General features: G+C 42.6%; 1 protein-coding gene across 1 annotated transcript; it reads right to left on the reverse strand.

Moving 5' to 3' along the window:
- Nucleotides 1-1862: 1862 nt before the first annotated feature.
- LOC306709218 (SH3 and cysteine-rich domain-containing protein 2-like) lies at nucleotides 1863-21404 on the reverse strand (the record flags this gene model as incomplete). Its single annotated transcript, XM_079177285.1, has 11 exons — nucleotides 1863-1961; nucleotides 2993-3130; nucleotides 4046-4097; nucleotides 6076-6164; nucleotides 6267-6445; nucleotides 6670-6739; nucleotides 7512-7627; nucleotides 9922-10006; nucleotides 11442-11536; nucleotides 12767-13115; nucleotides 21318-21404. 11 exons carry the CDS (start codon nucleotides 21402-21404, stop codon nucleotides 1863-1865), a joined length of 1359 nt encoding a protein of 452 aa, XP_079033411.1.
- Nucleotides 21405-23324: the final 1920 nt, after the last annotated feature.

The raw sequence follows: 23324 nt of genomic DNA on the forward strand, positions 1-23324 counted from the left end.
CCATCATTCTACGGCTGCATTCTGTGCTTTAAACCAACATTTCCGTGACACATGTTCATGAGACAGTACGTGTATTCTGTGTCTGGAACACAATGTCCTTTTAAAGAATGCATCAAATTTGTTAAATAAGTAATGGGTGAATGAATCGATGGCCTAAACTATCAGAAGTGCACCTCTGGACACCACAAGAAAAAGAAATGCCTTTGCTTTTTTATCTCATAACTGAACAGCGGCCTCAATAAAGAAAGGACGAGAGAGGTCAAACGGAGAGCAGAAGATGAGGATGACAGGCTGACATTTTATCAATGATGACTGGTGCACGCATGGGTACGCCACTACCTGCATGCACACACTGACTCATAATGGTTCGACAGTGATGTCATTCCTCTCACTGCACCTCCTCCTCCCCCTGTTCTCCTGTGTCCTCCTCCGAGCTGTCAGTGAAACTCAGACTCCTTGTCACGGTCAGAAGATTCCCACTTTGTTGTTTTTCTGGCAAACTGGCCGCAGTTTATTTCCCACTGTTCCAGCTCTAGTGAAGTCATGTAATAACGCCGAGCAACATTTTGCAACAAGCTCTTCGCTTTTATGCCCCTCAAGCTCCTTTATGTGAGAACAGGGGAACAGCAACTGCCATTGCTACGCTTAGAGGGTCTTGCTTAACGCTCTCAACAACCAGCCAAACGCAGTACGGTAACCCTCCCTGTTGTCCGCGAGAGAGGCTCTCAAGTTTCATCTCCCATCTTTTTGACTTCTCCTGCATCATCTTAGCTTCAAAGAATAAGACAACAGATTTAGACCCCAGATGATCACTGCGGTTTCTGAGATATCAACAAGATACTTTACACCAAAATGTATTCCTGTATGGAGATTCCATTAGTCAAAAAGAAAAGGCAAGGAAACACTTTTAAGGAATTCCTGATAGTTAAGTTCGAAGACAGATTGGTTGAAAAGGAAATGTGTGTTTTGCAAATTTTGACCTTCTGTCGGCTGATTCATGCTCTCTTACCAGAAATAAAAAAATATGCGGTCACATATTTTTGTACCATATATTCTGAAAAGTCAGAGGGGGAAAGTTTTCAAGTTTCCTGTGAAAAGATCCCCAGAGACTTCCATTTTCTTTTGAAAATCCTCTCATTTCTGAACTCTCAAGTCGGCAAGTGCAGTTATAACTCAGCCTGACACTGCTGAGGATTTTCAGATCGGGACTCCTGCTTTCATCTTTTTCTCCTCCTCCTCCTCCTCCTCCTCCTCCTCCTCCTCCTCCTCTCTGTCTGGATGGGGGCAACATTCTCTGACTGGCGGTAGTTGTCATTGGCCGGGTGCCTCGTGTTGGTATCATGAAGGTGATATCAGTCTCCAGGCCAGAGACCTGACATGAGCAGAAAAGGTTGAAACATATGGAGTGGGCAGAAATAAGAAAAAGGACACTGACAGAGGCATCATGTTCCCAAGACAGGACTCAGCCGCCTCCTTTTCATCTCTTTGATGGGAAGAAACTAAATGTGAACAGTCATCTAGCAAGCATATTTAAAGCATTTTTTCATAGATTTTTTGAATCGGAAAGACAAAACTAGACTGTTGAGAAACAGTGCCTTTCTAAAAGCAGGACTTCTGCGTAACTGTACACTCTTTTTAAGACAATAAATCAATTCAACCGGAAATTATGTGTTCATCAGGTTCCAGCTCTTTGCAGAAGTGTGTGTTTTTCATCCAGTTTATCTGTGTTTGGCTTAAGTCACTCAGGACTGGTTGTTGCGGGCAGGGTAGGGGGGGGGGGGGGGGGGGGGGGTGATCGTCTGGATTTGAGTGCCTCCCAGGGGAAAGTAGAAGTGGAAGGATGGTGATGCGAGCCCAGAAGCTCAGATCTCCTCTATGGAGTCAGCTGGGACCAACCCTCTCTTCTTTCCGCTGCTCAGTTTCAGAAACACCTCGCCGTCTTCACGCTTTCCAACGCAGATCTAAAAGGAATTGACAAAAACTGAGTTGCTCCATTTTTCTGTAAAGTAACAGCTACTTAACTATTTCTAAATTTAGGGAATTTGATCTGCGAGAACATAGGTGGGTATTGGGGGTATTGCAAACACGCATATCCATTTTGGCAGAAAATGAAGGGACTTAGTTTATTATAATCGTTTTCTTAGTGAATTAACAGTGCCAAAATAATGAATGAACAAGCTGGCAATTATTGCCAGTTGCCTGCAATTATTCAACATAATTTATGCTTAATACATCTTTATTTGTCAGGAATCATTTTGAATACAAAATTGAAAAATGAAACCTGAGTAAATAAAAGAAATACTCTACCTTATCATTTAGAAATCATTTTTTATGCTCCATTTCTTTCATGATTACAAGAAGATTTTCAGAGCTTTGCTTCAGAGAATCTCTTAAGGGACAGTTCACCCCCCAAAAAAATCTAAAATACATATTATTCTTAGACGTTGTTCTTTAGATTGTTTTGGTGTGAATTGGATAGTTTTTGAGATATCGGCTGTGGAGATGTCTGCCTTCTCTCAAACATGTATTTTTGATTTTGGAGTTAACTGTCCCTTTTATTGAAACAATGGTGACAATGCACACAATGCAGTCTTTAGCAGCAGGAACATGTTTTGGTTGTGTGGGGAAATAAATCGTGAGTGAGAATTGGTTGAAAGTGATCTTTTATAAAAACTTATTAGTGCATCTTCTTGCTGAAAGTCTGGAACGACAATAATGGAAAAAATGAGCCCTATAGTCGCCATACAGACACAAATAATTTGGGTGCCAATCCTTTGATCACACCCAGGATGTACCCTGCCTCTCTCCCAGTGTGTGCTGGGATAGGCTCCAGCCCCCTGCAACTCTGCACGGGATAATGTCAGCACCACAAATATATCACAGACTAAGATGACAAACGATTCATAAGCCAAATTGTCAGTGTAGTTCTTTAAGTTGTATCAAAATGAATGACAGCAAGGAAAGATAAGTTGGTTTGATAATATCAGTGTACCTGGGATTCCCTCACGGCCATGTGTCCTCTCTCTCGGTTGCCGGGAGTGCCTTGGACGACCCGCCACACTCTCTCTCCTGGCCGGACCCTCTGCACAAAGTTGGCCGGGAAGAAGCCGACTTTGTCGCCACTCTTGCCCTGGAAAACACAAGAGACCAGTAATCTCAGTATCTCCATTCTGAATTATAACGGGAAATTATAAACAAAATGAAACAACAACAACAACAACAACAACAACAACAACACATTTCTAATTGTGCAGTGACGAATTATTGTGGCTGCAGAGACAAGTGTAGAAACAATTTAAGAAGACAGAACACTAAAAAAAAAAAAAAAGGTAGTAATTGTTTTTAAATGGAAACAAGAAATTGCTTCACCTTAATGTCAGATTGACTCTCCATGTATTTAGAGAAACAGCAGATTAAAGTGCTACGCTTTGCTTGCTGGTGAAGACAGATGATGTATGGGTGAACCTCGATAAGCAGCAATATTTCACAGTTCATCTCCCTTTGCCTCAGCTGTTGATGTGTTATGAAGTGATTCACAAACCATAATTTAAAAGGTTCATTGGAGTGAAAGTGTTGATTAAAGGTGTTAAATGACTACAGAGTAAGTGCTTGTAAATACTGGTCCGCTAATGGAAGATACACAGACTCTGCACTTGAGTTAAGTCTGCGTGCATCTTCCTTTTTCTTACCCGGACGCACGTACATTTGTTTCCATCAGGAGCGAGTGACGTTCATTACAGACTCAATAAAGAGCTCTTTGACGTTACAACACTAGTCAAGTTCATTATGTCCTTGGTCATTTTCTGAGAAAATTATATTCTATTTCCGTCTGTGGCTGCCTGCATGTTCATGACAGGGAAAATTGGAAACGGTGTTATTCATTAAATTCTTGTTTTAAAGACCTGTATTAACACATGCACCTAATAAATGCACGTACACACTCACAATTCTGCGCCCTCAAATACACACGCAAACATGGGTAAGCACGAACAGGCACACGCAAACAAACACACACACAGATGTTTGCAAGTGATTTATTACCCACCTTCCACCACTCTTCGTTAGAGTCGTCAGTGACCTGCACACGATCACCGGGCCTAGAGGAGATAAGACACGAGAGGAGATGGGAGAAGAAAGAAGAGGTGGCAAGAAGGGAGGTGATGTAGGTGGAGAGGAAAAGGAGAGACGAGAGTGGGATATGTGATGGGGAGATGAAGGGGGTGAGAGAGTGAGAGCAGCAAGCAAGAAAAGAAAGAAAAAAAAGAGTTGAGTGCGAGGACAAAAGATTACATTATGAAACTAGCAGTAGTACCCACAGTTACAAAGCTGTGGAGGTTAAAATGAGTCTTTGTGTTCCACTGCAGAGGTTACAGAGCAGCAGACACTAAAGTCATGAGGTCTACATGAAATACGACTCTGTAGCGTCTAATGCAGTGCTGAAGGCTGGATCTAATCTGCAGCCAACCTGGCCTGAATGCTAATAATGTTACCCGTTTTTGATGACTTTTCCACACAGACAAACACACACACACACACACACACCCACACACACACACACTGTCCTAGATACAAATTACTGTTCCAAATGCTCTGTACGTTGCGTCTCCTGGGTGTCTGTTCTCACTACTGCCCTATATGATCATCGCTCACAAACACACACACACACACGCACTAGTTTGCACACAGTTACCTAAACTTACCAACTAGGCTGAGCCCGATATATCTCAACTGATACTGGGCATTTATCAAGTATGAAACAAGTATTCTGTTCACTGAGGTTTCTCCCAGAAGCACAGCTCGAACCTAAATGCAGACTTTAGTTTTTGGATACGTCAGAGAAAATATTCTAAACCTCAGCCAGAGTTAGACAAACTCGCAGATGCCTTTTTTTAGGTCTCTCCGTGCAGTTTGAAGGGATATGTTGAACAGTGGGATTAGCCTAGTTTAACTGATGTCTGTGGGAACAGCAGCTTCGCTCAATGTCAGAAAAAGGCCCTTTTAACAGTCCTCCAATAACGGATGGAGGGTCTAATTTAACATGTTTGATTACATGAATTTAATGTCACAATCTTAAAATTTGGACATAATATATCGAATGTTGCATTAGTATTTCCTGTTACTGTGCACCCACAGTCAGGGAGGCAGAAACAGTTGATCCAGATGACTGATGACAGGATTTTGTGTAAACTGGTAACTAGTCAAAAGAATACAACGTATCAAACCTTCAGCCTCCCTACTTTTGCGAGGAGCTGCTACTTGATCCTATCAAAAACTATGAATAAAGCTAAACTAAATAAACCTTCAAACTGAAAGCTTTAACATAAGCAATGTCCCATGTTCCCCTAATGTGCCCCAACAATTCACAGCACATATTTTGACTTGTCATAGCAGGAAAAGAGCAGGTGAAACAAATGTAGCCAATGTCTTTTGCAGTCCATACTGGTCAAACCCCGACAGAAGCGCAGAGACACATTATGCTTTCATTAGTTAACGTATATTGTGCAGTCACACACACAGAGCCTCAGCACAGATGGCTATTAACAGTTCCTTGAATCTACCTCTGTTGTCCCCTAACCATCCACACATCCTGCCCTCATTTTACTGCTCTGTCCTTCCTTTCTTCTCTTTCCTCGTTCTTCTCCATCTTATGTAGCTTTTATTTCTATATTTGCACTTAACTTTCTCCGCCCCTCTCCCATCCTCCCTCTCTGTCTGCCTATAATAATCTTTAGCTTCATGCCATCTCCCTGTATATGTGCCCATCCTTTCATCTCTCAGTTGTTCAGTGCTTTTATCCTCTCCCCTGCTGGGAACACAGTTCAGTCGCTAGCTCTATAAGGGGACAGTGATGGGCTTCGAGTTTATAATTAGTCGTCCTTAAGGGCGCCCTGACACCGTCCTCTGCAGATGGTGGGGACATTTTCATCCTGCAGGAACAACAGCCGGGGCAAAAATACAGACAAAGCAAATGCACTCACACAAACAATAGCAAAAACACAATACCACACAAGCACTCCTGCATGTCCACAGACATGAAAATGCTTGCCATAGGCAGTCTGTTTGGCTTTAACTCACTGAAGTTCCAGGTCATTCTGTTCCTGAGGCAGAAACTTGTAGAGCGCTACATAGGTGTGGATGGAGTGAACTTCAATGCGCTTGGGCACCTGGACACAGGGAGACACCGGTAGTGAGACAGAAATACACGCTTGGGGAGGAAAACATCAAGGGGCCAGAGTCTGCGCAAGGGGGATTAAAGAGAGCGGTACCATCGCACTGCTCTCCTCTGCAGCAGCCTGAGCTTCTGCAGGGGTCTGAGCTTCTGCAGGGGTCTGGGATTCTGCAGCGGTCTGGGATTCTGCGGGAGTCTGGGATTCTGCGGGAGTCTGAGCTTGGCTGCAGCTCTCATCCTCCTCCTTCTCGATCTCGACGTCGGGGTAAGGGATGTCTGAGAGTGGTGAGAAATTGTCTTAGAAGGTGCCAGGCATGCACACAACCACACATATGCCAACAGGCGTGTCATGTTTTAACAAGTAAATCTCTCTCTCTCACACACACACAGACAGACATGCACAGGTAAACACAACATATGCATAGGCACACATAGGCATGGACATACAGCACATATACCTATCCACATACACGGAGATACAGACACACAGCCGTGTTTACCCCCTGTCTCCTGAGTTATCTCTTCCTCCATGCTGTACTGTCTCTGCTGCATCTCCTCACCTCCCTCCCCCTTATCAAATAAGGAAATAGAGAGGAAACAATTAAATGTTAGTAGCAGAATGTCAAAGAAATGCATTTGATAGTGGGATTAACACTTTTCTCTGCTCGGAATGCACAACACACAGATCGGTAGTTCACAGTGTATTACAATGATCTGCATACATGCTATATATATATATAGGTCATGTATGAAACAAGTGGGGGTTTAGGACGATTTGCACACTGGTTCAACTACATGTTTAATGAGAAGAACACAGAGACCAGAGTGTCATTCATTATACAGTACTCCTCATAGATAGATAGCCTGGTGCTCAATTATAACACTTCACCATATGCCAAGTTGTAGTAAGTAGGGGACTAAAATGCCCTCGAAAGGGTGGAAAAGCCTTAATTAATTTTCAAGGAAATTGTTTTGCCTTATTTACTTTCTCATTCAATTCAATAGATGAGAAGAGAAGATTGATGCCGCTCTACTACAAAGACATGAAATCAATCTGCTCATTTAATTCTGACCCCAAATTTTAAATTATACCTTTAGAGCGCAATCCTCAGTAACCTAGCATCCAGCCAATTCTCGCAATTATTTGTTGCTGATTTGTAGCGTTTTTACAAAATATGGCAGAACTATAAACTGGGGAGTTTATACGCTACAAATCACTGCACACCGTTTCTACGGTCTCAATATTTCACCAGCGAGTTTGACCAATGTCGTAAAAACTTTATGTATTAATCACACTGATTCAACCGTCCTCTACCCTCAACCACCATTGATGATGTCATACCAGGCTGCGTGTTGGCGACTCTGACAAACTGCCAAAACTGGAGCGGCTCATCTGTGCCAAGGACGTCCCGTAGCGCAAGGCGGCATACACGGGATCTACACGCATCCGCACAGCCTCTGAAACCACATACACAGTCATAAAACTAACGCACGCACACGCTTATGTTCACTTTATTGACAAACACAACTGTAAATTATTCAAGCAAAGACACAGTTTCGCACACATTTTGGACTACCCACAGAGATAACACTGTGCATTATTATTACTATGCCAATCTGGAGGAACCAGAGGGTCTAAATATAACTGGACGAAAGCGACCCACTTTAGATCTGACAGAGGACATCAGCCAAAAGTTAATGAGACATCAAGACATTCCAATCATTCTACACGATTTGATTTATTTTCACATTTACACTTATTGGCAGGAGATATGTCTTAGTTTTAATAGCTGGAATATATCTGGAGCTGTAGTTGAGTAGAAAGGGAATAGGAGATGAGATTTAAATATGGAAATCCTCAGCAAGGCTTCATTGCTACATTTCATGTAGATGGTTGTGCTATCAGAGTATTTCTGAAGACAGGAATTAAATTTGCTGTTCTTCTTTCCGTCCAGCTCAACACGAGTTGAATGAAGACATAATTATGTTTTTTTCTGCAGGGCCAGAAGTACTCTGTGTGTGTGTGTGTGTGTGTGTGTGTGTGTGTGTGTGTGTGTGTGTGTGTGTTGGAAGGATGAATTCATAATAATATTCAGTTTAATATTGAAGTCAGCGTGTCCATGCTCCCGTCAGGTGATAAATTAAATAGAAATTCTGCTGCAAGAATGTCTATTGCGACTAGATACGTGTAAGTATTCCGAGGTGATAAAGCTCAAGTGTGCTTTAAATTGACTGCTGCATTTTCACTGAAGCAGGCCTTTCTACAAAGAGCAGAGGAAGAGAGTAAACAGTATAAGGTGGGCTCAGGGACTCTATACAAATAATGACGCTTACCGAGTCTCTGACCTTCAGCTTTCTCTGCAGTGCAGACATGAGGATTCTATATATGTTATGGCTTAATATCTATCTTCATATGTACCTTCATCACCGTTGGCTCTTGTGACTTCAGCTTACTTTGACAAATTATTATCTTGAACATTCAATTCAATAACAACCACAGTTTGACAGTTTGTTTCCTCTTTGACTTTCACTTTAACCAAACACAGCTGTTATTCTTGTGTACAAAGAGAAACAAATCCTTGTATAAATTTCCATTGGTAGCTAAATCCGATTTGAATTGTCATTAAAAGATTGCAACCTAGAGCGTTAATAAGTACTTCACTCCTGAAGCTATTAGACTCTCACCCTTGTAAATGAGGTTTAATATGACAGAATAAACTGCTCTGACAAAAGTTGATGGTAAATTACAGGGTCTATAAGTATCCTATCCTAAAAATGGCATCTAATATTAATATGTGTAAACATGAGCTCAGTATTTTACCAAGTCTTTAGTTTGCTTGATTAGGAGGACACTTTGCAATGTGTGATTGTGAGTTTGGCAGGTTGCAGTCTCAGCTGGCCTTGGCAGAGTCCCAGGCGTCATGGTGCTCAGCTCTTGGGTGATGACAGGGCTGTAGGTCAATTGTGCCCTGATTCATAGATAGAGCGAGGAAGTGACAGTACGAGGTGCTAACCCTGATTCAGCGAGGCACACCGTATATGAGATGAAGGGACTGTATCACCTACAAAGATGTTCGTCCAAAAGGTATTTCAAAGAATAACAAGCTCCAAATCAGAGAGGATGATGATTGAAAGAACAAATTCAGGTACTTTTAGGACACAACAGTCTGTGCTTGTAGCAATGTGTTTGTACTTCACAAAAGGGACAACAAGGAAATGTCAGATTTGTTTACTTCCATAATTGTGCACCCCGAAGTAAAAATTTGGTTTGTATCCAAAATTACATTTTTTGGTAAAACAGAAGGGATGTCATGATGCAGAGAGCTAGTTAGGACGTATAGACCAATCAAAAAATAGGCAACACTTGCAAATTGAAGTGCCAGACAATAAAATAAAACCCTTTGTCAAAGGCTATACAGTACAAAGCATGAAGAGAAATATAAAAACATAAACATTAGAACTTATAAATATCTATTCACATACTTTCAGGATGCAGACCGTCCGTCAGCCTCCAAGAGAAGCTGAATTTGATCTTCCTCTTTACATTTTCCCACTTCATGCTCCTCGGTCATCAGGTGAGATGGAGACAGTTCTGGTTTTATTACAGTGCATGCACAAGCACACAAAAATCTACAAATAAACAAAAAAAGGCTACAAGAGCAACATCACAAAACAAAAGCACACGGGACGCATACATAACAATGCACATTTGCATTCACTCATAAAGCACACGCACACTCGGGTATGCTCACCTTGACTCGGCTGAACTTCCTTGACGACAGACAATTGGTCATTGACGAGCATTGGCGAGCTGAAGTTTCGCTTGAATGCTCCAGACTAATGGAGGAGAACAGAAAGAAGCTCATGCAGTACCTGTAAGACTTTAATAGACCTATTTCTGAATTACTGAATCAGAAGCACATCAAGACACACATGCTGCAGAAAAAGTGCTAATTTCTGCCATCAAGTCACAAACTGGGGCAACACGTAGCTCTCTTTGAAGCTAAATATGAACAATAAATTCACTTAGCCCGCTTACCAGTATGCACATGGCTTACACACAGGCATTGGCATGTGATTATGCTTGTGTGTCTACTCTGCACGGGTGCAATTTCACACTGAATTAAGCAGAGTAAGTGTTTCAGCTGAGATATCGGTTTGTCTTTCCCTTGACTTGCAAATGAGCCACTCAGTTGGTCATATTATGTTGATGAGAAACACAACCGTGTGACACCTTTGTTCTGGAAAAGATACCCAGGTTCTGTTCCGGTGATATTTTTTGCCTTTCGCTGCCCTCATGATTCCCCTATCTCTCCGTGTCTCTCTCTCCGTCTTTGTGCTCTTCTGTCAAACTGCACAGAGCCGTTTGGAACACAGTGCTCTTTAAATTGTCCGAGTGGCTCTCAGAAGGTCTCGCCTCTTGCTGCATGCTAATGTCCTCTGCCCTGTACTAGAAGATAAACACAAAAGCTCTGTCTAAAATCACTCCCAATTTGCTACCAAGTGCACTACACTCCTCAGGTCGGGAGCTCCAGTGTTTGCGTCTGTGGGTTGAAACTTTTCTCAGAATGTTGGTTTCATTTGAACACTGTCCTTAAGACTGTTCCACAAAACACATGAAATTATTATTAAAAAAACTCAGGTTAAATTATGCGTGATCACCATGATGTTACCATGGCAACAGCGGTCCCTGTCTGATATGCGTTTGTTACGGCAATGGCTATGTTCTAATTTTTGAAATAAACAATTGACAACACAAAATGATTGCACTCAAAATTGTTATTTTTGCTAGTGTTTTTATAATCTGGCTGTTAAAGATGCAGATAAATTGGGGGTAAGACTGGACTGAGGTGGCGAATCTTGGGTTGTTAGATAAGCATGCTAACAGAGAGCATATCCTGCAAACAGACTGAAATGTATCATGTTTTTTGTTTCTTACATTTCCAGATTGTTTGGAATTAACAACGGAGGAACTGGGTAGTTATAGTCACCATGGCTGAACAGACAACAACAAGATTACCACATACACAAACGTCACAAACAGGAAATCTAAGAAAAGTCTCCCACACTGTCTGAAGTGAAGTAGGCCTACAATGTAAGAACACCGCAGCAGTGATTAGTTAGCGCCAAAAATGTTGCCAAAAAAACAGTTGATTCACAGACACAGCATTGAGCAAACCAAGACATACAGTGAACATGTTGAGAAAAACTACCAATGTTATATACGAGGACATCAAATCAAATCATCACAATTCTGTGAGTATTTCCGCACCTTCCCGTAGCATGGCTGCTGCGATAGTTCTGAGGTGCACCACAGGTGAGCTGCCATCTTGCATGTTTTACACCGCAGAGCCTGTTTGGAGTTTCCTGCAGAGAGGGACAAAGATGAGAGAATGAGAGCAGATGAAACGCAGACATGGAGGCAGCCACGGAAATGAAACAAGGCTACACAGCAGGCTGCAGATCTGCAACAGGGAGACAATCCTGACAAACCAGAGTGGCCTTCAGATCGTATGAGCAGGTTTCCTTCTGCTCAGGTAGAGAATGTAATAAAGTGTTGTCGTATTATCAAGCTGGCACTGACACTAACAGCTTCATAATCAACAGCTCCTCTTCCAAAACAACCTGGAGAGATTGGACACCAGCTGGAGATATTTCAATTAAAATCGATTTGGCATCGAGTCGTCTTGCTTTTTCATCTTTCAAGTACTTCAGTGATAAAAGCCTCTGAGGATTGAGATGTTTCCCCTTCATTTGTTGGGCAATGTTGTTTCTTGCATGTGTTTAATGATTAAGAGGTTGAGTCACTTTCATCCTACAAAGCAAAGATAAATAGATTTCTGGATTTGTTGCAGATGGGGATGACATCAACAGGTCTATCAGGGAGCAGAAACAACAAACAAACTAAATTGATGGCTCGATAAAAACATTTGCTTTTACTTTGTAAGAGCAAATATGGATTCTGCCTAATCAGCGTAACAAGGAGATAGAGGCTGGACTGCGTTTGGGGACTGCAGAGGAGTACAGCTAGAGTAAGGTGATGCATCACACAAATAAACCAACCATACATGAAAAAAACAACCCACCACAGGCGCAAAGGAGCAGGTTGCAATCTGTAATCAATCATAGTGACAGGAAGTAGATTCAGCAGAAATACTGTGAGCGGCTAATTAGGGATGAGAGCGCTCACACATCTGCAGCACTATATCCCTGTTAATAATCCAATGTTTTTTTTCACAGATGTAAACACAGAGAGAGCTGCAATGAAGACATACAGTCAAATCCTGAATCAAATTTGAGAAAATTGGAGTAAATTTGAGTAAGAATAGTCACATGGCTGCTATTTACAACGAGCCAAGTTGAAAATGCTAATTTAGCAATAGTTAGCTAGCCGAAAGTCTTTCTGCCCAATGCTCTTTCTGGCAGAAAGTGTTTATAATAGTAGTAGTAGAAGTCATAACAATAGTAATATGCAAAGCAACAAAGTGTATGTGCATTATAAATGGGATGCCAGGTTAACAAAGAGGGAGGCCAGAAATGCTAAGCGGTGGCTTGAAAAAAGCAAAGAGAGTCCAGGGAGTAGATTGAGGACCTTACCCACTATCATGTGCTTGCAGTGCTGGCAGTTGGTGGGCTTGCGAAAGACATGGTCCTGGAAACAGTGGGTAATCTGAGGCCGGGGAGGCTTGATGGGCAGTGATGGGGAAAGGCTGAGAGAGGGGGAGTGGGAGCAGATTGAAGGGTTGGGGCTTAGAGATGGTGAAATGGACGGTGAGCGGTCGCCGACGAGAGGAGAGCCAGGCAGCAGTGGGGGAGAAGGAGGCGGTGGGTCAGTGATGAAATCTGGGGGCAGGCGAGCGTCGCTGTAGGACCTTTGGAAGAAGTTCTCCACGCTTTTGCTGCGCATGATGGTCTTGAAGGACAGCGAGCGCTTTAGTCTCTGGAGCTGCACACACACACGCACATTGACAGAGAGAGAGAGAGAGAGAGAGGGTACACTATAATAAACACAAGATAAGCAAGAATGCGGTGGCACATTTGGGAGCAATAACAAATGTCCAATACGGCCTCAGGGCAGAACAAGCAATATCCCGGCATCCATAAACACAACACTCTGCGCTGATCTGCAATATCGCCTCATATGGAAACAACACATTAATAGCTAAGATACCTTTATGATCCCTTTAGTATAAGACCAAGCATATTGCACAGTCACATTTAATAGGGCAGCTTGTGCATTTGGCCCATGGTTAAACAAGATAAGCCTTTTCTCATCGACAACACTCACGGCCATACATCGAGGTGGTGGCAGGAGGTCTATTGTGGTGAAATGAAACAAGATAGTTTACACAGCCTTATCATCCATCAACAGCCTGTCTTCAGGGCTCTTAATCTGATGGAGTCTGCTCATTGGACCGATTGATCGTGCCACAGGCTGTAAGCATACAGGGCCAATGGATTCCTCCTTACAGGGCCAAACTCACATGCCCACAATGGCAAACTGCATGCACGCTCTCTCGTGTGTATTGACATGACCAACCGTGCTTGTATCTTGTAAGTGGCATTGACCAAACAGTTTTCAATAATTGACGGTCGCTGCATTTCAAAAGCCGAGCAATCAGATGACAAAACATCAGCAACAGTCTGTAAGCTCTGCTCTCTGCAGCCGTCCAGCATTGATTGGCTGGAGATAAATGCATGTTTCCTGACGTTTCCCTCTGGGTCTGTGTACAGACGATGATGCTAGTTTCCTGAGGGGTGGGCAGCCATTTGTTACCCTGACATGCAGTGGCAGCGGGAGAGCAGCGGGAGGGTGTGGCCGCGTCGCAGGGAATGAATGGATCAACACAGAGAGACAAGCAGACAGATAATCAGTAGGCCTCATACGCTCTGCCTGTCTGCGCTTCCTCTCTGTTTAGCGCCAAATGTAATGACTTTACAGGGACATGCAGTTTACAGCTGCGCGCGTCTGGGAGTAAGATACAAAAACAGTTTGTCTATTCGAGTTTATGAGGCACACGTGAAAGTAGAGCAGGAGAAACAAAAGTATATGTAATTATCTTTATTATTGATACAAACGGAGGCCGTTTTTAACCCTCTGATCCACAACTTCTAATATTTACCATTTATTTATACCTACTAGTTATAGTAGTTTTCACTCCCTCCAAGACCTGTAAACAGACTTTGATGTGTAAAATCACCTTTCCTTTCCTTTAAGGTGCTCAGAAAAATCTGAACATGTACAACTTTATGACAACTGGGCAAACTCCATCTGCTGATGAAGATTGTGGAAAGCTCCAGAAATGAGATTGTATTGTAAACATGAATGTATACTCATTAGAGTAGTTATAATCCTCCAATGATCTCATGACTCATTATGACTTACTTTCTAAAAAGCCATTCTGCTGTTTTAGTAAGTCATTAAAGAAGAGTCAGAGACTTCTCACTCTCTAGTAAGGAGCGAGAGCAAGTTGGGCTGGAGGAAGATATACGTACATCAGCCAAAAGCATTTTTCACAACCTGGCAAACCAAATGTTGTTCTTACTGATTTTCCAAACCACAGATCAAACTCTAAGACGAAAGCCTTAAACGAAGGGGGTATGTATTCTTTAAAAAACATGTTTGTTAACGGTGCAGTGCTCTGACACACGTCTCCACTCTTTCTGTGCAGCATCACAGTCTTGTGCTGAGCTCTCTCAATCAGAGCAGATGAGTGCTGGCATAACAGCACCGGGTAGAGCACATGTCTCAATTACAGCTAATCTAATCATCCGTTAGTGTGCGTGCGAGCCTAAAAAGCATTTCCGTTAGCTTCCATTTGAACATTAGCTGAGAGCATCATGGTTAAAGCCAGTGTGATACCACGTTTGATTCGGGTCACATGAATTTCTGAGACAGGTGAGAGGCCGGTGGCGATGAGCCGAACCGAACTACGCCACAGACGAAACCCTGATTGTGATGTATGATCCAGTCCCATAGTATTATTGATCCCCAGCAATTTCATGACAATGTCTGCCATGAAAACAGCCTCAATCTTCTTTCATCTCCAAAAAGAAGCATCACCAACACAGTCAATACTCTGTAGACCAGATTTTGACGAGGTGCCTGAGCAAACGTGTAAAAGACCATAATTCTCACATCTTCGATCCATATACCAAACCCCAGTTGTTCTCACGTGGAGCCAACATAAACGTCCAAAATCAATGCGCCATAGAGGGACAGCAGGGTTTGAGTAGACATAATTCAATAATAAAGCTTTTATTTCATCCAAATATGTGGCCTCCCTCCATCATTGGGGCCCCGGCTGAGATATATATGGGATGCTCCAGCCTGTCCAGAAGTCATAACTGAGCAACAAAGGCTCAGTCCCACTGGGAGTGTGACCATAAGCTTGTGGCAATGATGTGCTTTAGTGTGGACTTTTATAAATAATTCAGCCATTAAAGACCATTTCAAAAGGAAAGGCTTTTCCAGTTTTCCAGCTGTGTCTTTGTTTAGAGGTTGTAAAGGTCAAAATACACTCTCTCAGTCTGGAATCTGGTCTAAAGGTCTTGGTTGTAAGGGCTGCCTTGTTTGTATCTCTCTTAAACCAACAGCCACATCACTAGAGCGGCCAAGTGTACATGGGCGTTAAATTGACAGATTTGTACCAATTTTTTCCTCCAATTTTCTATCAGTGTTCACTCCTGAACTGTGCCAAATACCTCTGTGTCGTCAGCAGCAGAAGAGAAGAAGTGCAACAATAATAGGGGGAAAAAACAGCCACTGCAACACAGATACACCTCCACCCTGCTCTAAATCACAGTATCAAAGCTATTCAACAAAGTGCATTTAAATGCAATATTTTACCTTCTGTCGCTAGTCATTTCCACTTTAAAATTCTTCCCAGCTTGGTGCCCCCTTTAGGGCTTGTCGCACTTGTTTTTTTTTCCTCTGTGGTGGACGTCACTGTGTTCGACCTTGTTTAAGTGATATTTTAGTCTCATGAAGGATAACAGAGCTATGAAAGACAGAGTTTCCTGGCTCAATTCAGTTCTAAATCATCAGCAGGATATGTGGTTTCAGCCACCCTCAACTTGGTACAGGAGGTTTTTACACCCTCACAGTGTGACACTGTTTTGGGCAGGCGATGTACACCTTAAATAAGGAGACAGGAAAGAACTGTGACTGAACAGAGGTAAAATGACAATCTGAAAGATTTAGCACAATAGTAAAAATCACAGGGAGAGACTAAAGAATCACACATATCATGAAATCTTTGGGCTTGGGCCTTTATTATTACACTTTAACATCAAAATGTGAACCAGTTTCATGTCCTAATGTTTCCCTTCTTGGCTGAAGTTTGTCATTATGCACGGCAGCCTGGCAGATTCCCGCTCTGAATACGAGATAAGAAATGCATAATCACAGGCTGCTTCCATCGTTCTGTCCCTATTACTCATGCATGTATACACACACACACACACACACACACACACACACACACACACACACACACACACACACACACTGCACAGACAGCCAATCACATGCTTGCTCATACACACAGACTTCTCTTCCCGTCTCTCTAGGATTATTTAATGGAGGAGAAACTGTGTGTGAAATAGTAGCGAGGATTATAACCACTTCCCTCACTGCAGTGCAATTCTTCGCCCCCACATTATGCTAACCCCGCCATGAAGCTTTGCCCTGGTAACTCATCATCCACCCATTTTTCAGTTCACACCACAATGGCTGTCAGTGTCTGACGGCGGGGGATTGTTATTTCTGAGTGAGCATCGACGTCAACAAATAAATCTCCCTCACAGATAGGTTTCTTCCGCTTGTCAGCGATAAACAAATAAATATACAGCCAGTTATCTTTGTAGCTACTTGTAGCCTTCCAGAGTCCAGTATTTCAACAGCTCACACCTCTCCCTGCAGTGTCACATCAATAAACATCACAGCAGTAAAGGCGTTACATTAATCAATGAAGACCGTGGCCCACTTCGGCCTCCCTCTGCTACATACTCCCCTGCTCGTGTCACTCAGGATCAGTGTCGTGATAGTTAATGAAAAGTGAAGTGAACTCACAACTTGCAAGTGGGTGGTTTCAAAGTATGGGGTCAGATCAGTCTCAATAATCGCAAATGCACACAGATAGACTCACAAATGCAAACAGAAAGATTCACAAATGCAAACAGAACAATTCACAAATATATTCGATTTACAAATGCACACAGAAGGATTTACAAATATATTCGATTTACAAATGCACGCAGAACAATTCACAAATACATTCCAATGCACAAATAAATAAATTACGATTTATATAAATGTAAAAAAAAAAATCACAAATATATTTCTGCATTTGTATGTATTTGTGTGTGGATTTGTATGTATTTGTGTGTGGATTTGTGTGTATTTGTGTGTGGATCGCACTGCATTCATTTGCAAATCGCTTCACATTCGTGTACGGATTTATGAGACTGTTCTGCCGTCGCTGGATTCACAAATGCGTTTTTTTCAACATAGACCTGTCTGTAGCCAATCAGATGTCAGCCTCATTTTCAACCAATCACATGAGCGCAGCTTCATACATATTCATACATATTGTAGCCGTCTGTGTTCACCCAGAGCTCTACGATACCTCATATCAGTAGAGACCGGACCAAACTATGTGTGTGTAAACCATATGGTACAAACAATGAGGCCACTAGGCTGCTAGCGTAATGCTGCGGTTCACACCAAACACGATTCGCGCCGCGTTAATCGCGCCGCCGTTCTCGCCGGGGGACTATTTGTGTTCATTCGCGTGAATCGGTGAATCGCGCTGGACACGCCGGTGAGGGAGCGCGGCATAGTCCGGAGGAGCTCCGTGGAGCTCCGTGGATTTCATCGAACTGTATTCACTGTGTCTAGCAAGCCACACGTCGGCTGTTAACCATAGCTGTATGAACACAACATAAACTGATTTGGCTATGATTTAACGGCAATAAACCAACAAAAAGGAACTCCGAAATAACATTTATACACATAGTTTGGTCCGGTCTCTACTGATATGAGGAATACAGAATACAGTTCGATGAAATCCACGGAGCTCCTCCGGACTATGTTATGAACCAGACATGACGGCGTTTGGTTCCCCGTGATATCTGGGACTTCTACAACACATACTAAGCAGAAATAGAGGTTATTTTTTCCACAGTTGACGGCGGACAGTTGAACGGCTATCAGGGCGATAAGCCGCGCTCCCTCACCGGCGTGTTCAGCGCGATTCACCGATTCACGCGAATGAACACAAATATGCATTTGTGAGTCTATCTGTGTGCATTTGCGATTATTGAGACTGATCTGACCCCATATCAAAGAGATGTTGGGAGACTAACTTGTGAAATGACAACGAAGACGCTAGAAATCATCCTTGCAGATTGGCAACACTTCAGCATTCACTATAAGTGACCGTATGTAACTACAATTAAAACTGTGCTGGGTGAAAATGATAAATCCAGACCACTTTTAATATCGATGACCTAATTCACCTTCTATTCCACAGTGCTGACAGATGCCCTGTCGCCATTTTTGATGCCCCTGTCAGCTTTTCCCGCACACTTTCTTTCGACCTCATCGTCCGTCTGTTGGTCTACCAGGCTGAAATATCTGAAAAACATTGTTATGAACTATTTCACATGTATTCATGGTCCCCAGATGATGAATCCTACCAACTTTGGCAAACCCCTCTCTATCTCCCTCATGTCTGCTTACACCTTCTACTCTTGGATATTTAATAATACAAAAATGCCAGGCAGAGAAGAAGAACATCAACACATTTCTTTAAAAATTGCTACAGCGGTTTTACTTTAGATTAAGCTGCCATCACTCAACATGCTGTGTGTTCAAGTGTTAGCATGAAAGCACCAGTGTGAAATATCTACTTAACAAAACTTGGCCACAAACTGTATGGTTTAATATTAAGCTACTTGTCATTTAGCTTTGGAGCAGTGACAAGTTCTCATTTTCACACTGTAGGCAATTCCAGACCTTTTAACACTCAGCCGGCTGTGTGAGTGTTCAAGTGCTCACATTGAGTGAGGAAGAAGAATCCAAAAGGACGCACATGGATGAATTGTGAAGTTATTGTCACACAGTTGGCAAGCTGCCAGATGGACCCATCTCTAAAAAAAACATGTTGGAGGGTATTATTTTAAGTATCCCTGTGCTCAGAGATGGTCCTGTGCACTCATCCTAAAAGAAGAGGTTTACCTGTGCTCTTCCATCACAGAAAATGCTCCCAAAGCGTCACCATCCCTGCAATCCAACAGCTCTCCACAAAGAGCGTCACTATAGGTTGCCGATTTCTGCTCAGGCATCTCATCTGCTCCACCAATCACATTTTAGCCAGTCTTGGCAATAGACCAGTACATTGTTGGGAACCAGGGACAAAGTCCATGCTTCCATTCTTCTTAATCCTCTGGCACTATATTCCTCTGTTACGGATTTCTGATATCCATCTTTGTGGGGAAGTGCTGCTGGTGGATTTCCGGGAGCGTCTGTTATTAGAGCGCCCTGTCATCCTTATCTAATTCATGTGTGTGCCCTATGTGTCTGATTAGATTCCTTCAAAAAATAAACCCTGTGGCGGTGTGTTTTTTTTATTGTTTTAGCAATGGTCTTGATTAAGTATTTAAAATAGATATGGGTGGAAGATTGATGTGAGAGATTTTCAATCCTCCTGGGACCACACCTGTGCATATCAGAGCAAAGCTGACATTAACTTCAATATTCTCCTACAAGATTCCTTGATAGACTCCTATAGTTCAAAAGATGTTACAACTAACCTTTCACCTGCACATCAAACATATATGAGCTTTGCCAGGAGCTGAAAATTCAAGTGAAATCTCACTTTATTCTTCACAGAGCCCTAGAGTTCACCGAAAGCAGCATCACTCCATTGGATAGGAGCAGAGCTGCTGATTGAATGGCCAGTCCGATTAGTTTGTGCTATAAATGGTTGTGATGTGGTGAATTTAGCCGATGAATCGTGCAAATAATAATCAGGCCTGCTTGACACAGGAGATCGCCCAATTTCCTTAGCTGGTGAGGAATGGGGAAATGGAGCGGTGTACACTGGAGAAAGCTCAATACAATGCCAACTTTCATGCTTCTCACAATACTTAGATGAAGCATCTGAGTGTCACTTTACTGTGTTTGTGCGTGGGAGGCGAGGGGGGGCAAGAGGTGGAGACGGAGACTCAGCTGAGAGAAAGTTGTATGAAGTGTTTGGGCCTAATGAATCAAGTGTCCTAAAAGCCTTCCATTCATTGAGAAGGCTTTCACAGCCCCTGCACTTGGAAGCCAGCCCTTAAAATCTTTGTTTATACAGTGAAGTCAACAAATTGAATGGAATATAAGGACACTTTGTAAGGACACTAGAAGCTCACATTGTGCGGTGAAAGGGATCTCGTTCTGCATATTAGGCACAAAATGCACATATAAATGTGGCCATATGCTTATTGCAATATAAACCTTCTTGCAGCATAAAATAAAAAGTTATTTATGCGTGTGTGTGTGTGTGTGTGTGTGTGTGTGTGTGTGTGTGTGTGTGTGTGTGTGTGTGTGTGTGTGTGTGTGTGTGTGTAGCAATGTAGCAGAAAGGTAGTAATCACCAAAAAGCAGATCAGCCAATAATAACTATGAAAAGCATTAATTGTAACCATCCTACCACGTAAATTATTCTCATTAAAATACAAAGTATGAATTAATGCGAAGCATAAATCCCCTTTGTGTGTGTGTGCGCTCGCGCGCGTGTGTGTTTGTGTGCCTGCGTGCAGGAAGTGAATTTGGAGAGGCAGACAGAAAGAGGCAGACAGAGACAGAGTGACATCACACCTTACGTGTGTGGTTACACCTAGTGACGCAGTCATGATGAATACAGTTGCAATTGTGAAGAATGAATGTTACACAAACCGGCGGAATAATAAGGAGGAATAACAGGTAAAATAACCTCTCCTATTATTCAGCAAAAAATATTGAGCTTACATTTTCTGTGGAGGAAACTGTTCTGCGAAGTTGAGATTCAATTTCTCCTCGTTACAGAGATTATAGTATGATCTGGACATAAGAGTGTATTGGTTAAACGGAACAAAGCTTAAAGATGTGGGTACTTGCCTTGGATGACATCGGTTGGATGGACATGGTGCTTGGAGAGCGCTGGAGCTGAGAGTCGCTCTCCATCTCATTGTTCTCAGTCATCATTGACACAGTAGTGGACAGAGTCGTTAAAGACACAAGAAAATAAAGAAATTGTTTAACTCCTCAAACTGTGTCCAGTCGGTAGGAAATGCCCGGCTTCGGCCATACAAAAGCTCGGCAAAGTGTGACAGATCCACATCACAGGAATGTGTGCGCGCTGTGAGGTGGACGCCTTATGGTCATTTGCCCTCCACACACCGACTGCAGGTTGATTAAAGAGTTTCTAAACATACACACACCAGCTGTTTATATTTCGCTCATGCCATGCAAGGACAAGCATTCGGGATGGAGGCTCGCGTATGGGAAGAGTAATTGTATCGTCCCTTGAAGCGCATCTGAAAACTCCAAAGTGGAACAATTCCGTCCTACAGTTTTAAGAAAGGGTTCAAAACAGCAAAACATCGATGCTTATTATGATTAGATCCAAACAAAGCGTGTGCTCTGGAAGGCGCCGGGTGGGTGTAAATCCAAAGCGAGCTGTGCCTTTCACCACTGCACACACTTAAATTTAAGCGCTATCTGAGGCACGCCTCCCCGTGCGTCTGAGGCGCATGATTGGGTCCATTTTTACAACTCTGCCAGGATTCATTTGTACAGAATCGGAGACCACGGCCGTGGGCGGGGGCTTAATTATGTCAAGCCCAAATATAGACTACCTCACAATCAGTAAACAGAAAGCTGATTTTCTGTTTGAGAGGATAAATGTTTGCAACAAAACATCCCTCTTCATGTTCTCGCCCGATTTATTTTTGTTTACGTCAAAGCGCACCTCTTTACTTTTACTTTGTGCCGTCCTTGGTACAAACAAAAAAATAATAATTAAAATGAACTGTGACTACATAATTGCAAATAGTTCCAGCAGGTTAATTAATGACACCATCTAGCCCATGTAGGCTACTTTATATGGCCATGGAGTTTCAGATCGCAGTACAGCCACCACAGACCCTACATACACAACATGCAGTAAAAACAACAACATAAAGTATGTCATCATTATGAATCAATGTCAGAGGGTTGTTATCGTGACAGAAGTGGGTGTAGGATGCTGTTGCAGAACTTTCTGCAGCCTATGAAATTGTGAGTCAATTCATCACAGTCATCTTCTCCTATAGCAGAAAATGACCCATATGGGACAAGTTGCAATACTTTCAGTTTGTTTTTTGGGGGGTGAATCGTTTTTAGCCACTCTTAACTCTGTTATTAATTTCATGTCATTTCCCAGCTGCCCTCCAAACACAGAGGCTGAAGCTATGGTGCTTTGCTGCAGAGTTAAAGCTACACCAGGGTTGGCATGATTTGTTTAAAGCAGCTACAATAAGGCCAGAGGATGGGCACCTCTGATTTCAAATGCAATCTCATTTTCTACCTGGTTTCACCACCAGTCTTCTGGGGTGAGTTTCTATTGATTGCCCTCTTTAGAACAACTCAAATGAGAATGAAGCAATAAGGTTGTGGTCACAGCTACTGATTTTTGCATTAACCTGATCAAGGCAAAAAAAGACAGGTAGATTTAACATAATAAGTGGGATGTCAAAGGCATTTCAAAGCCAATACTGCACCATTGTGAGACGGGGAGGAAACACTTAAATGCGATTGAAGTAGTTTTGTCTATCTGCACTGCATTATTTCACCTAAGACTGACATCAAAGTTGTCTCTAAGCTGCCAGAAAGTCCTTGTGCGTGGGTGGCTTGTAGAAAGGAGACAGAATGAAGACAAAGGGAGAGAGCCTCAGTTATCACATTAATTATTGCTTCACTCAGAGCCAGGGCACAGCAGATAGCAGAGTGACTGCTGAAAGGAAAAAACAAAACAAAACTAAACAAAAGTCAAGTCAAAAAGTTGTCTGTGTAGCTGTGGCTTTGCTGCCAAAAATAAACCAAAACACAACGTCTTGGTGGGGCAGTGTGCAGTGAGCTGTGATC

Source organism: Pholis gunnellus (assembly GCF_910591455.1).
Source record: "Pholis gunnellus genome assembly, chromosome: 17".
Lineage (NCBI taxonomy): Eukaryota > Metazoa > Chordata > Actinopteri > Perciformes > Pholidae > Pholis > Pholis gunnellus.